This window comes from Populus trichocarpa, chromosome 18, assembly GCF_000002775.5.
Source record: "Populus trichocarpa isolate Nisqually-1 chromosome 18, P.trichocarpa_v4.1, whole genome shotgun sequence".
In the NCBI taxonomy this organism is placed as follows: domain Eukaryota; kingdom Viridiplantae; phylum Streptophyta; class Magnoliopsida; order Malpighiales; family Salicaceae; genus Populus; species Populus trichocarpa.
This window is the reverse complement of record NC_037302.2, coordinates 2,301,259-2,317,303: the sequence shown is the minus strand read 5'-3', so window position 1 is coordinate 2,317,303 and position 16,045 is coordinate 2,301,259. Positions and strand designations below refer to the sequence as shown.

At 35.1% G+C, this 16,045-nt stretch overlaps 2 protein-coding genes across 3 annotated transcripts; one reads left to right on the top strand and one right to left on the bottom strand.

Moving 5' to 3' along the window:
• Window positions 1–676: 676 nt before the first annotated feature.
• LOC7459010 (potassium channel AKT1) lies at window positions 677–7,024 on the bottom strand. 2 transcript variants are annotated; one of them, XM_024589673.2, is made up of 12 exons: window positions 6,410–7,024; window positions 5,524–5,889; window positions 5,373–5,430; window positions 4,952–5,269; window positions 4,549–4,794; window positions 4,243–4,341; window positions 3,975–4,007; window positions 3,660–3,845; window positions 2,917–3,111; window positions 2,743–2,818; window positions 2,042–2,644; window positions 677–1,723 (listed from the first exon to the last, which is right to left on the bottom strand). In XM_024589673.2, exons 1-12 carry the CDS (start codon window positions 6,646–6,648, stop codon window positions 1,449–1,451), a joined length of 2,694 nt encoding a protein of 897 aa, XP_024445441.1. In that variant the 5' UTR covers window positions 6,649–7,024; the 3' UTR covers window positions 677–1,448. The 2 variants fall into 2 exon arrangements, with proteins under 2 accessions (XP_024445441.1, XP_024445442.1); XM_024589674.2 differs by lacking the exon at window positions 6,410–7,024 and having other exon boundaries at window positions 4,952–5,253; window positions 5,524–5,671.
• Window positions 7,025–11,674: 4,650 nt separating this feature from the next.
• On the top strand, window positions 11,675–15,339 carry LOC7462974 (cytochrome b-c1 complex subunit 7-2, mitochondrial). Its single transcript, XM_006371669.2, has 4 exons — window positions 11,675–11,869; window positions 11,984–12,141; window positions 12,531–12,578; window positions 15,009–15,339. Exons 1-4 carry the CDS (start codon window positions 11,776–11,778, stop codon window positions 15,075–15,077), a joined length of 369 nt encoding a protein of 122 aa, XP_006371731.1. The 5' UTR covers window positions 11,675–11,775; the 3' UTR covers window positions 15,078–15,339.
• The last annotated feature ends 706 nt before the right edge of the window (window positions 15,340–16,045 follow it).

The following is a 16,045-nucleotide window of genomic DNA, read 5'->3' as shown; positions in this document are numbered from 1 at the left end:
TGGCCGAATGCCTGGTCTGATACAAAGTGTTCAGGCTGCTACTTGTGGTGTTGTTTATCCCATTTTCTATTGATGATTCTGTACTTTGGAAACCTTCTCCTAAAGGAATTTTCATTTGAAGAAGCTTACTGGAGCAGATTGGTGAAAGAGGGATCAGGCTTGGTTAGCCATCTTGAAAAGGCTATCTGCTATAGTAAGACTGGGAGGCTTGTTAACCCTAAATGTGTTTTCTGCAAAGGAGCAATTGAGGGCAGAGATCACTTCTTGTCCAGAAATGAAGAGCATATGCCATTCCATTTTTCAGATTTTTTAGCATCCAAAGGTCAGTAGGTGATTGGAGATGTGAACTTCATTTTGCAGAGACTTATTTTCAGAAGAGTTTTTTCAAAACTACCGTGATGAGGCTTGCTTGATGCACTATATTTACTTTATATGACAGGAGAGAGTAGAAGAACACATGAGAATAACTGCTCTAGTACTTTTAAAGTTTTGAAGAAAATCATTCTATAATATGTTGTTCGAAAATTCTGAAAAACGCTACTGCAAATTCTAATATTGCTGAAATTTGCAGGAGCAACTTTTAGTGCATGTTGCTTTTGATTGTTTGTTTCCAGGACTATTCATGTTTGTAAGGCTCTTGTGCACTCTCACCTTTTGTTTCTTTGATAATGAAGTATTCATCAGAAAAGAAATAAAATTCAATAGATAATACAACAATAATATCCTCCCCTTAAGCACCCCTCTCATACAGCTGGTACAATGCCAAGATATGGATAGATTGCTTCTCCATATTAATTTTTTTTACTTTTAGGTTGAGCAGGTTCAGTATTCTATTTTCTCCAGGAAAATTGCAGCAAACACATGAGCGGTAGGCTTACTCAAATACTGTATTCCCTATACAATTTAATTTTCAGTTATAACAAGAAAGAGGGGTCAGCAGGTTTACCCCATATCTAAACAGCCAGGTATTCTTGCAGGTGATCCCCTAAGAGTAAGAAGACAACAAGTTCATCATCGGCAGAAGACAGAAACGAAAGAGGCAGAGATTAGTGAGCAGAGGTGAGCTCACATCCCCTGATACTACTATAGTATCTTGGGACTCGCACCATTCAGCATTACCGCGATAATCCAAACCTCCTCTTTCACTCCACTTCTTATCTCCTTTGGCCCCTGCGACCTTCAGATTTGCATAGCACGTTCATTTCTGTGACTACTGTGGGTGACAAATGTTATGCTAACTTTTCAGATTGTATAATGCATAATCTCCTATTTGCTATCACAGTTTCTCTATTTATACAACATGATCCGGAAGAAAATGTTGAAAGATAGAAAGACAAAGCCAGACTACAGGAAGGACCACCATGTTTCAATCTCAATAGATTGGCCCACCGTGAATCTTGGATAGGTAATCTGACCTCAGAACTCAAACCAACTGACATATTTTAACTTTAAGTGCCAGCATCACTAACAAGAACAAGATGATCGCCATCTCTAAGTACCTCTATATCTTCAATTTCAGCACCTTCCTTGGTTAGAATCTTGGAGGCATTGCACCCAAATTTTTTGGAACCAATATCAAGTAGTTCTTGGAGTGAATTTGGTAAAGCAACAATCTTTCCAGCAACTTCACCTTTATCCGGGCAACTGAGAGTCACTCTAGCACGACAGTTCAAACTTGCGAAGCCAGTAAAACGGGCTGGAGATGAAATTATGTCATTCTCACCTGCAAAATTTGAAAATTTGAGTTTATTTAGAGTAAAAGTTGGCAAAGAAAGAGACTTATTTGTTCAAGAGTGTATAGCAATTGGATGGTTTCTAGTTATCTTTTCGAGGACTAAGTTAATTACAAACTTCCCAATTGATAGGGTGGTCTCTATTTTCCTGTGTAATTCAATACCTCGCAACCATGCATTCTTTTTCCTCCTGATTTTCCTGACGTGAAACACATGATTGACCACTATAATTCTTACATCCAGAAGTCAAACTTATGTCTTGGTATTAAAAAAAATTCAAGGTATTGAAAAAATAGGAGCGTTCTTACCAGTACTAGCAACTGACATCATCCCAACAAGAGAGTTGTGGAAATTATCTGCCCTTCTCCTTCGAGGTCTATCAGGCCATGAGACTTCAGGGACTGGTGGCATAACATCATGACGAAAAGAAGGAGAAAATGGAGGTATTGTTGGTTCACTATTATACCTTGCCATGGGCTTCCTACCAAATGGCACCCCTGGATGCTTTGGGATTGTGGAAACCGTTTTTTTATTCGTCTGCATCCTATTTTCGAACAAAGCTTGAATTTCCTCTTGGCCCTGATGATCAGCCAAGGCCCTTGGTGTCCATCCATGGAGATCTGGCTTATCAACATCGGCTCCTTGGTCTAAGATGAACTTGACCATTTCAGTGTTTCCTTCAGAGATTGCTGTATGAATGGCAGTAGTTCCACACCTTGCAGGCAGTGTTACATCTCCACCATATTTGACAATTTCCTTGAGCAAATCCAAGTTATTTTGCTCAGCAGCTGTATATGCAAATTGGCCCACATCACCAGAAGTTATAGTTGCCCCATTGTCTGAAAGAAGTTTAAATACAGATTTATGATTCCCCTGTAGCGCTTCCCATAGAGGAACATTGCCCTCTGAATCTGCATGAATAAAATGAAATTATTGTTAAATTTCTTTTGCCAGATGAGTTGGAACAATCGTTACGGGTCTTTATGTTTGCTTATTCCCGAGAGAATACCTTTGATGTTAGGATCCACTCCATACTCCAGAAGTAGGACTACACAGTGCTCATTCCCATTTGAAGCTGCAATATGCTGTGCATTCCGAGTCCATACAATAAAGGAATCCGGGTAAGACAATAAAGTTATGAGTACAAGATTTATGCAATATGTATGAAAGAATATTTCCACACCAGCGCAGTTCGTCCATTTTCGTCCGACTCATTTGGATCTGAACCCTGCTTCAGCAACTGATGCAACAATAGATCATCACCCCTCATTGCTGCGATGCACAAAGTAAGAGGTAAATCCATTCTGTCCTGATTCAGCATGTGCTCTGTGTGGTGCAAAATTCCTTCCATCTCTGGATCATTCAGCTCTTTCAAATGCTGCATCAACCAAAAAAGGCAGTATCAAGTAATTAGCATCTGTTAAAAACACAAGTGGTATTGAATTTCAAATTTCTGAGTTATATCTTGGAAGCATTTGGAATGGAGTGTAATCATGGCCTATTTCAGTACAGAACCCAAAATAACATAATGGAAGCACTCATGTTCATGTTGAATTACGTTACACATCACAAAAACATGACAGATTTTTTACAAGAAGCAAATCATTACCAAATGGCTTTCTCGATGCATTTTTCTGATATATTTGAAGGAAATAAGGTTCCAAACCATAAAGCATGCTGTAAAATAAGCCTAAACCAAAATCTCATTCATTCTATCAAATAATGAAAGATGTCGATACATAAGATAATTATGACAGAAAATGCATGCTTAGCACCAAGTTCCTATTCTTAATTATGACAACAGGTGGTTGATTACAGAAAAATACCCAACGACTAAAGATAGCTAGTATTTTAGAAAATGACAGTATAGTATTTATGTATGGTGACAGTATTTGAGAAATGTTGTTGTTAAGAACTTTTGCTGACCTGAAGAAGGTTGTTCATGATTACTGTCCCATCTCCAACATTTGATTGGACATTATTTAAGAACGCAGTTCGATTCAAACGTAGGAGCTGACTCAACCGTTTGGTTCGAACCGTGAATAACTGTGGTCTGTAACATAGCAGACCAATCTCACCAATAACATCTCCAGTTGCAGCCTCACCAACAACCTGCAATCTTCAATTAGAAAAATTGCAAATTATTTATCATGGTAAGCATACTCCAATTTAATTTCTAGCTCAATACAACTGATGGAATTGGTGGAAAGAAATTGGAAACGTTTAAATCACTGAACTTGCCTGCTCTATTCCATTCCTGTGCACGATAAGTTCCTGCAAAGTAGAATTGTAAGAATAAGTACATAAAAATGTCCCCTAGAAAATGGAGATCTGAATTCCAAAAAAAGTCGCACAAAGGGAAAGACTATGTCATTCAAAATCAATTAATGGACTCCGAGCATGATATGTTCACACCGGGGAGGCATATTGAAGTCGTGTTCTTGACCTATCATAAATTGAAACCACATGGAACATGAAGAGGGCGGGGAAGGGAGTTTTAGTTAATTACCACCGCGCCAGTGACTAAAATATACAGATCTGTTGGTGCTTCATTTTGCAAAATTACATCTTCTCTGGGTGGAAAGTACTCAGCTTTCATCTCTGTGACCTTCAATATTAAACAATTTCAAGTTACAGAGATGGAACGAAAAATCAGATATACAAATATGAGTGGCCGGCAAGAGGACATAATCTTCTCTCTTTTTTTTTATGAGCATCAAATGAACACAGTTAACAGCTTCCTCCACCTCTAAAACAGGAAAAAGCTTCAAAAATTTTTCCATAATCCATCAAGAAGATGAAGTAAAAGAATTACCAACTGAAAGAGCAGGTCATTTGATACCCCACGAAACAAGTACACTTTATCCACAAGTGAATAAAAGAGATAGTTAGAAATGCTCGATCGAATTGCTTTAGGAAGAGAACCAATGGTCTCTTGTTGATGCAATCCCTCCGAGTCGGTTCTGTACTTCAAACACAAATGAGCAAGCATCTGTTCTTGTAACCGAATCGGAAGGCGGTTCCTTTGTGCAAAACTTGAGACAGCTTGGATAGTATCTCTCTGAAAATTCCATGCAAGTAATGTCAATAGTCTAAAAAAGCTTTAAGACACTTGAAAACCAAATGATTAAGGTAGAGATAATTCATTTAATCAGTTACAGAATCTACCACAGGCTTGCTAGGCAATCAGAACACAGATCGTAAGACAAGTTACTCACAAATTGCCTTGTTCGGAAGGTGGCATGGACAACCAAATTGGTCATGTTTCCAATCAAATACGATGTCAGTCCAAGATTAAACATCATGTAGAACATGACGAATATCATCTCCTGCGGATTGACAGCATGCAAATCACCATATCCAGTGGTAGAGAGCGTGGTTGTAGACCAGTAAAGTGATTTGACATAACGAATCCACAGGCTCTCTCCATGAAAATCTTCCCAAACGGATCCGATCCATGTTTTACTTGGATCCTTGTAATTTACAGCAATGCGATAGTAGAAGCAACCGGCCATGTGAACTACAAATAGAGTAACCTACAATTACATCATGATCCTATAAGATGGATAGTTTTTTCAAGAAGGTCAAAAATTTTATGAAAATTACCAAATTGAATTTTTAATGAGTGTATATACTCACACATATGAGCTTCACGCATCGAACCACAAAGTAATTGTAGTTCCTATCCTTTTCCAATCTGATGTAATTAATGAGAACAGTGAGGACAATGCTTAATATATTCAATTGCAGCTGTAAATGAAGCTAAAGGCTGAAGATAGCATTTAATTACCTTGAAAAGAATTTACTAACTCGCCGGAGACGCCAGAGGCGAAGCATACTAAAGTACCCGTATGACTGAAGTTTATCAGGCAATATTTCCCTGATAAGCTCAGATGGGATTGTGGAGATAACATCAAGGACCAACCACGATTTTGTATACCTCCAAGCAATCTTTTTTCGGTTATCAACTAGTAGATATGAACTTTTGTCAAGGTATGCAACAAAGAAGGTCAAAACAATATCAATGGCAAAAAATCCATTGACAACATTATCTGTTATGGCCAGACCCCCACTAGGTTTGCTAAGGTAACCAAACTCAAACGGAGACACCCATGCCGTGTAGAAAACTAGAAACACCAAGAAAGTATCCCATAATCTGCATTATCAAACATTAAACATTCATTGTTCAGCTATAACAAAACATGGAGAAGGGTATCACAAAACCTGCAATTCAAGAAAAAATCCAAGGCATTGATCATTAGCTCAACTATAGGAAAGAACATTGAGAAATATCACAATTAAGAGCAACTAATTTCCAACCACATAATATCAAAATTAGTGATAGGATAAATGATAATCCGACCTTGTTCATGCAGACCAAACCCATCACATTACTCGAATCATTGCAACAACAGTTTTAGTCCACATTATATATCCTATGCATGAGGATGTGTGCCTTCATATTTTCATGAGATTTAAAAAGTGTAGGACAATCATGGTTTTGGATTGTTTTTGCAAAACCATGGTTTAACACATCTTGGAATTCCGAAACCACTCATTTTTGTTATCATTATGGAGTTTGAAATTCCAAGGCATCTTTCTTTCTGATTCAAAATAACCAGATACCTTTTTCATTATCATATCATAAATCAAAAAAAAAAAACTAATGCAATAACCTGTAGTTAGGGGCGAAGGGAGAGAGAATGTAGCGACGGAGAATGACACGGCGGTTGCTACGAGCGGTGGCACCTAGAGAAGGGAGAATCTCACCGGTAAGGCTAAAATGGCTGGCATCGTCTCCTGATAATTCATCATGTTCTTTGTCACGTATTCCATTATTCCCTTGTTCACTTCCGTAAAGGCTTCCATTTTCCAGCCCCCCTTGTCCACAGAACAACACCCTCTTCTTCGTCATTCAAATAACGTTAGAATCAAGAAAACTTAAAAGAAAAGGAAAACAACAAGAGCCCAACAACGCCCTTTTCTTTGTTTCTTTCTTGGAAAGACGTACGTAGTAGGTACAGGGATTTGTGCTAGGACACTGCCATTGTTGTTGTTATTGTTTACAGGTCTCTTTCTAACTTTGGGTGGCTGTGTGCTGTATTCTCAGTGTTTTTTGGATTGGTGGCAGCGGCCGTCGTGACTGGAAATCTTTCTGTTTCACCTGCACTTATGACGCTTGTCCCTCCATACTTATCCTTTTCAGATTCTAAACTTAGGGTCGTATATTTCTTGGATACTCCTGGAAACTCATAGAATATATAGTTATTTTTTATGAACTCGAAATAGATATATTTAGACGGCAGTGAATAATGGAAGTTTAAGTATGATCTCTGTTATTCATCACATGCCAAAGCTATGATTGAAAAAAAAAATTATACAGGGATTTTGCATTGTGCTTGCAAGATTTTACTAATTTTATTTGGATTCATTTGGAATTTTTATCAGAGTTCAATTAAGTTATATTAGAAAAATAAAATTTTATGTGCTATTATATTTTACCATCCTAAACAAGTAAAGTTCATGCATGACGCATACAAGAATATATAAGAATATATGATAATAGGTTTATTACTAGTTAAAATCAAAATAGAATATTATAAGTATAGAGAAAATACATAATTTTTATTCATCTTAGTCTACCTTGTCAAAAAAAACTATAATAATTTTTTATATTGAAAAAAACTAGAAAACTCTAATAATGTTGAATATTAAAAATAAAATAAGAAAAATACTTCCTTTAAATATGAAAAAAGAAAACTAGAATAGCGTAATAATAAAAAATAAAGAAAAATAAAAAATAAAATTAACTTAAAAAATACTTATTTTTTTAAACAAGCTATTACATCAGTACTCTTCTCGGGTTGGAAGGAACTCATCCTCGAGTTCTAACCTTAGTCAACAACTATTATCCACCACAAACATCTTTTTATGTGTGGTCCATCTCATTATAGATCTCTAACACAACACATTTATGTGAGTTATCCTATCGTGAATCCTTAACACAATATTTTTGTGTGGTCCGTCTCATCGTGGATCTCACCATCAGGATTTTCAATAACAATAACTAAAACAAACAAAAACAACACACTAATTCTAGTATGTTTTCTCCCTAACGAGGAACTTTCTCATCCAGATACACGAGTATTTTCTCTTTTTAACTAGGAATTATTGAGCTCTAATATATATCATCTATGATTTCTAATCAAAATCATCAAGAATCGTTGCACTCTGATATCAACTGACAAATATGAAAGTGAAGGATAACAAGGTCTGATACAAGTCAAAACTCTTAGAAATCACGAATATCATAACTACGGATATAATGCTAAATTAAATTGCTAGGGTGTTAGATTATAATTATCATGGGACTTTAAAGTTAACATGGGAAAAATGGAATGACGGTCCAAATTCTCAACTAGTACTAAAGCTTCGCCAATCTAATCATTTTTTTCGTGGATCAATAAGAAGCAAAAGAAGCTTTGAAGAACTGCACTCAATAGAAAGCTTTGCAATAATTTTTCATATCATTATCTTGCTTTACAATAATAATAGCTTCGAAGTACTATTATTTTCTCCAAACACTGATCAATTAGGTGTTGATCCGAAATCTATCATGCGGGTCCAAACTATGACATGGCATGTTCAATTATATGAAAGCAGCTCAAACTTGATTGGCCGATATTGTTGTGTTTTTTTTCCTTTGGTCTAAAGGATGCCCTTTTAACTCTTAAAATCTTTTAAATCCATAAAATTCTTTTAATTGCGTGTTTTTTTTTTTGATATAATTAATCTGGTTATTAAAATATTTTTTTATTATATTTCTCATATGTTTTTAAAAGATTTTAATGTATTGATGTCAAAAATTAAAAAATACGTATAACTTTAATATATTTTTAATTAAATTTTTTTAAAAAAGTATATTACACCACAATACCAAACATACGATATTATATATGAAAATAACTTCATTAATTCAATTTCATTCCATGTAAAGCAAAAAAAAGTTAAAATCTCACATTAATTGTAATCTACAAGAGAAGATCGACCCATAATTATGTTAACACATTGGAGAGAACCTTGCTTCTGAACGTGGGACAAATTCAATTCGTTTTTTCTTTTTTATTACAAAGTACGAGCTAGCTCTTCCCACATTTTCCATGTCGAATAGTTGCTGTGATTATTTGTCTTTGAAGCAATGCTTTTCTCAAAGGCAACCAACAAATCGGATCCTTAAATCTTTCATGGGCCATCGATTTTATAAAGCTGTCTGCATTCAGTCAAATGTGATATTGGTAGACAAGATTAAATCAATGATAAAGGTGATGTTCTTCCACTGTCAAGGCCTCCAATCAAGAGAAACATGTCGTCGACATGATTTCCCCTCTCCAAACATGAAAGTGGCCTCTTCTCAGTCACGGGAAAGTAATAATTACATTACAATTTGAACTAATGTGTGGATACTGGTCGTAGGATTGTCAACTCAATATATATATGAGTCACAGACTCACAGTAACAGCCACGAGAAGAAGAAGGAGGAGGAGGAGGAGGAGGAGGAGGAGGAGGAGGAAGAAGGAAGAAGAAGAAGAGCTTGGCTGATTGCCCTAGCTAGCGCGCAATCCTCTGATATTGGATACTTACGTTTCTTTGAATATGGGTTATTATAAAGCAAAAGTTATTCATGCATGCAGCAGTATGTTCAAAACATAAAGTTGTGCCTGTTAAAGCTAAATACCAAACTGGCAAAATAACTATGAACAGTGGTTGACTACATAGGTGACATGTGATGCATGCAAGTCAGATCGGATTTTTCTTAAAGTAAAAAAGAAAGATGATTAGATAATGATAATGTCTTAAAAAAAGTAAAAAAAACATTGGAAACTGAGTCATTGATTTGAATAGGTTAAATAAGTTTGATTAATTTAATAATATAATTATAAAAAAAAATGAAAATAAAAAAACCCCCAAAAAAATAACAACAATTAATGACTTATAAAATTTTGACAATATTATAAAAAAAATCCTATAAATACTTTTAAAGGGTATCAACAATTTTATTTGAAAAGAATGAGAGGGATAAAATTGAAAAATAAAATAAATCAAGAAAATAATAAAAATAAAAAATAACAATAGAAAAGAAATCAAGTTTAATAGATGAAAAAATTGAAAAAAATTATAATTTTATAACTTATTTTAAATAAAACAAATTATAATAAAAAAATATAAACTAAATTCGAAGAAAAATCAAATTGAAAGTTTGGTTTGAAAAACTAAAGGGTTTGGTTTGGGAATCAAGGCATAAAAAAAAAAAGAAAAAAAATTATTGATGTCAAACCGGTATTCCATTATTTCTTCGAATATTTTAACCGTCCCAATATTTTCAAGGTGCGTTGTCCAGTATGCATCCAAATACCTAGTTACATGCAATGCCGTTCACGTAAATTAGAGACCCTGGCCCTTAATGGGGCTCGGTGCCGGCCGGATTTGACCAAGGTTCACGGGGTAGGACATGCTCCACCGAACCGGATTCTACCCTTTCTTCTCTCTGCCTGGGCTCACATTCCGTTTTGGTATATAGGTTTCAAGAAAGGGTCCTGAAAATCAAAAGACGACAGGCATATATATAAGCATGAAGTTGTGGTAATTTGTCTTTGGATGAAGGAGCTCGACGCTTGTGTCATTTTGCATTGGAACTTTGTGGTGATTGTGCGTTGCAAGGATCCTCACATGTGCTGCTGTTTATCAGAAGAATCTTTCTATCTGTTCACTGCAAAAAGATTCTGGCATCAATTCGTTCTGTTTTCTCTTGAAAGGAAACGGTGTCGTTGACCATCATAATCTTGGCCTCGATACTGTGAAAATAGGGCCATTGCCGACGAAAAGTTTCTGCTGCTGTCGTCTCTCACAGCCACATGAGATTCTCATTATGATTTGCTTTTAGTTAATAATGCTCTCACCTTCTTCAGTGGCTCCTCTATATATTTAGTTCTTCATTATTAGTTTTTAACAAAATATAATAAATAGATCTATAGTAATAGCAATAAAAAATTATCAACTGAGTTTTCAGATTATTTATAACCAGAATATATATATATATATATATATATATATATATATATATATATATATATATATTAGATTAGATTTGAAGAAATTTAATAATATTTATAATCTATCCAAAAAAAAATTGTATTTATTTAAATCAGTCGATATCCAATGGGTTAAGTTGAGAGTGCAAATATAAATAATAATGCAAGGAGGCGTCAGTGTGTTTGTTTTTTTAGTTGCGTTTGTTTTTCAGGTAGCTTTTATAGTTGTGATTTAATAAAAATAAATTTTAAAAAAATACGGTTAGCTGTGGTTAATTGGATTTAAATACGTGCTCGGTAAAAATTATGATTGAAGTTTATGTGCAGCAAAAAACATGTATAAAATGTTTGGTGGAAGTGGGTTGCGATTGCTTTTTAAAGTGTTTTTTATTTGGAAATGCATTAAAATAATATTTTTTTATTTAAGAAAAATTATTTTTGATATCAGCGTATCAAAATGATCTGAAAACACAAAAATATATCAATTTGAAGCAAAGAAAAAAATAAAAAAAATTTAAATTTTTTCTAAAGCGCTTTTGAAACGCAAAAACAAACAGGATTTTATGAAATTCAGTTAAAAACATGTAAAAACTACTTCATAAAAACTGCATTGTAAATCTAATTTTTTAATAAGCCCTACAATATAAAACATGATGTAATTTATTACTAAATACCTTTATTTCACCACAATCATAAAAACTGGTGACAAACCCGGCCTTAATACACATGGAGAATAAACTGAATTATAGTCTACACTATGGGCCTTTCTTTATTGGGCTCGTTCAGCCCGTTTTAACAAATAAAAAATTGGGCCTAGAAAATCTCCAACGACCTCTACCCGATTCTTCCAGAAAAATGAGAAAAAAATAATTAAAAATAAAAAAGAGAGAGAGAAGGGCTCTGAAAAACTTGCAGCTGCAAGCGAGAGGGAGAAAATACAGGAACCTTCCAAAATGGCGTCGTTTTTGCAATCGCTCGTAGATCCAAGAAAGAACTGGCTTGCCAAACAACACATGAAAACTCTCTCCTCTCGCCTTCGCAGATACGGTCAGTTCCTTTTGCTTTTATTCAAAACCCTAATCATTTTTTTCCTACTCAATGTCAGTTACAAATTCAAAGAATTATTATATTTTTTTAATTTTTTTAATTGGATTTATTTAGGGCTCCGATACGATGATTTGTACGACCCCTATTACGAACTGGATATCAAGGAGGCGCTTAATCGGCTCCCGAGAGAGATCGTCGACGCGCGTAATCAGCGACTTAAGCGTGCCATGGACCTTTCCATGAAGCACGAGTATCTCCCTGAGGACCTTCAGGTTTGTTATTTACTTATTTATTTATTAACTGCTAATTACAATTACATTTTTGTTATTAAATGATATTTATCTTTTCTTGTTTTCTTAGAATTGTACTTTGATCAATGGTATTTATATTTGGATTTTTTTCATATCATTTTGCATTTTTTATAAAAAAAATAATTTGAAAGGTATTTTAGTTTATTCTGCATCTTGTGGAATTCAAACGTGTGATTACATGATGAGGTGTGGTGGTGTGCGCATATGTGTTGGATTGTAAATGTATTTGGTCGAAGGATGCCTGATGTTGTTGTTGCTGTTTTTTATTTGGATTCGGTATGCATTATATTTTATTTGATGGTAATTTGAGGTCTTATGGGTTTTTGCGTGTTTACGTTGGACTTTCGTAGGCAATGCAAACACCATTCAGGAGCTACCTGCAAGAAATGCTGACCCTAGTAAGTGTTGTTTGAATTAAATATATCTCTATCTATTCTGTATAAATTTCTTTTTCTTTTTCTTTTCTTTTCTTTTTAATTTAACTCTGTAGATTGCAGGTGAACCCCAAAGTATTTGTATTTTTTTAAATGGTTTTGGGTGTATGCATATACCTGATATGAATTATTTGTGCGTACAGTCCATAAATTGCAGTGAATTAGCATCCTTGTCTATTGCGTGTATAATTTTACTTTGTTTGAAATAGGGTATCGAGTCGTAAGCTAGATGAGTAGATGATTGTTTTCATATTTACTTTACTTTCCTGTTGTGGAGCACTTTTGCATCAGGAGTTGTTACATGCTAGATAAAACAAAAGCGTTGTGTCACTTTCATGTTGCTTTTCCATAAAAATTTGTCCCGTGACTCTTAATTTATAATGCACTAGTTGCTCTCCTGTGTCTATTTCACTGGCAATTAGTACAAGACCGCAACCGTTGCAAAAACAGGGATTTTAGTAGTAGGCGGCATCCCCTCTTAGTTTTGAGTAGGTGGAACCACTCTGTTTTGGTTCTTCTCCTGACTGGGTGATCCAGGAATTTCCCTATGATTTTATCAACTAATTTTTCGATATAGAAAGATCTCCTTATTTCTTCACCGCGGATTCTTGCGTCATTTTCTTGAAAAGATATTATATCACCGTGGGACACTTTCAAATGAGTAATGCTTACCATTCTATTATTCACACAAACCCTTCGATGACTTATCAGCTGCCTTGCTTGAGGAATAGTTTCACAAAAATGGAGACGAACCAGAATAACATCCAATCTTCTTTCTAGATTGAGTAGAAAAGGGATATATGAAGTTCGTTCTCTTCCTCTGTGCATCTCGGGTAAATCACCATAAAAATGGACAACTTTCGTGTAGTTTGTAATTGGATGTAACTGTTAAGATTTTCGATGATTCATTACTTGAAAGAATGGTGCTGTGTATTTTGTGTGTGGACCATGTTGCTGCAACGAAAGAAAATACTCTTCTGGTAGTGGTAGTTCTTTGATTGAGAGTAGGTTTCTCTCTACAGGTTCTTTACTATTACCTTTAATGCATTAACCTGCTTATCCTATATTTGGACCAAAATGACATGCAGCTGTGTTTATTCTCCTATTGAAGTTCTGATACTCGCATCTTTGTGATGTGAATTTATGTTATATGAACATTGTGGTGCATGTTAAATTTTAGAAGTGGTGAATGTGTACTGTAAGCTAATTATTATTGGGTTGGATACTAGTTTTGGACATGACTTCACTCTTGGACTGCGTCCTTCAGTCCATAGAAGTATCGTACTGATTTTAGGTGCTCAGCTTTGGTTTACTTTCTTATGAGTATGCTCAGGGTATTGTGTCTGTATTCCATCTCGAGCAGATTTTTCTTGTTTGTCTAGATGGTTTAATTTTATAATTGATCAATTGCTATTGTGTTCGTACTGCATTGAATCTAATCCAGCTCCTATGCTATGGATTTTTTATATAGAAGGTAGCAAATGAGAAAATTTGATCAGCTTCGTATAGAGGTTATCTTAAGTTGCATAAATTAGGAATATTCAGAAAATTGTATCATGTCTTGCATGAATTTCTTGTTCATAGATGGATTTGCCTAAATTTGGAAGCAAGCTACAGTTTTTTAGTCTTTCACCTATTGATCTATAGCTTCATTCAATTTGTTGCTGGACCACTTTTGAATGATATGGGAGTTGTTCTGTGAAGCAGTTTGGTGCCCAAGCTGCTGCTTTGACCTGTATGATACTCATTTCATTTAGGAATGTGATTTTGCATACATGCTGGATGCATTATCTTGGATGATGTTAATGTTACATCATCTGCTAAGATGTGGATTGGTTATGACAAAGAGATTGTGTCAGTTTTGCAGATTTTGGCATCATTTTTCATCATAATATAAATCAATCATCCAATTTTAGATCAAATTTATGAAAACGAATAAGCTTGAAATCATTTTGACAATATTTTGTTGCACTATGGATTTTTATCCTGCTTTCTTTCATGAGGATTTTGTACATCATCTAGATGATTTAGCTTCTGGTTACTGATGTCCTGTTCACCTAGGCAGATTGCTAGAGTTACCTCGCCCTTCTCAGAGAAATGGGGTGAGGGGGCTTGTTCGTTCATTTATGAAAGCATAAGGTGCATGCAAGTACATGGGAAACATTGTTAAGAATATATAGAAAAATTTTAGGAATTAAATAAGCTTGGGGTAGAAATGCTTCCATTCGTTGCTTTATTTTGGGGAATATGATTAGATGTAAATTTTGTTATTGCAAAAACAATAACAAAACAGTTGTTGAATTGGAGACGTTATTGAAGAATGTCTAACTTAAATTAACTGAATCCTGCTTCACAAGCTGTGTTAAAATGAGTTTTTTTTATCATGTTTTGCAGGTGAAGAAGGAGAGAGCAGAACGTGAGGCTTTGGGAGCTCTGCCTCTTTACCAGCGCACCATTCCTTGAGTTTCTTAGCATTACCCATGTCCATTTCATATTGAAGTAAATCTTGTTGAAATTTTTTTCCTATATGTTCCGCTTACAGAAGGGCAGATGGATTATGTCTCTGCTTGATAAGTTGTTTTCCCAATCTTTTCGTGATGGTGGTGATTAAATGTTGTCACTAGGTTGTCTTTACCGACACCTTTGCCAATATTCATGTAGAACCCTGCTATTTAACTTTCATTTCATGGTCAACTGCAATAAAAAGGATTGTCTTTTACTTTTACTTGTAGCTGACTAATGATCTCGGTTGATAATTCTTGAAACATGTGTGGTTTTTACCCAGGAACTAGGCTATGTAGGTCATGATTTCATTTGTGCCTTATGGCAGCAGATGCTGGCAAAGAGAGAGTAGGTCCGGTATGAACGTCTTGGCATGGTTGCTCGATGGTCACATGCTAACCCGCCCCCCCCCCCCCCCCCTTAAAGGTTAGCAGATACATGCTCGTTTTATTTCTCTCTTTTACCTGTACAATAATATCACAAATCTATGTCCATATATGCGTACAGAAGGGGTGTTGGGGAGATAGTAATGGATTTAAGTAGCTATTTTATTTTGCCTTTTGGAATACGCTGTTTTACTACTATAGCGGTGCTATAGTATGATAGATGAGGTCTTAACACTGTTTGTACCTAGGGTTAAAGTTAAAACGATTATGGTTTCATGTTTCAACTTTGTACACGGCACATGTAGGAAATTTGAAAGCTAAAGGACAGAGTGGTTCAATTCTCGAAGGCATGTCCATTTTAGTCCTTTCCCTAACCTCAATACTTCTTATACCAGTGGTTCAATACTTCTGGTGGAACTTACGTTTGAATAGTTCATAGTGTCGTTCTATTTTTATTTTATCTGTAAACATGCACCAACGGCTAGGGGAAAGAAAACTCTGCCGCATTTCAGAAGAGTAAATTCATTTTGCTTCCTGTTTAAG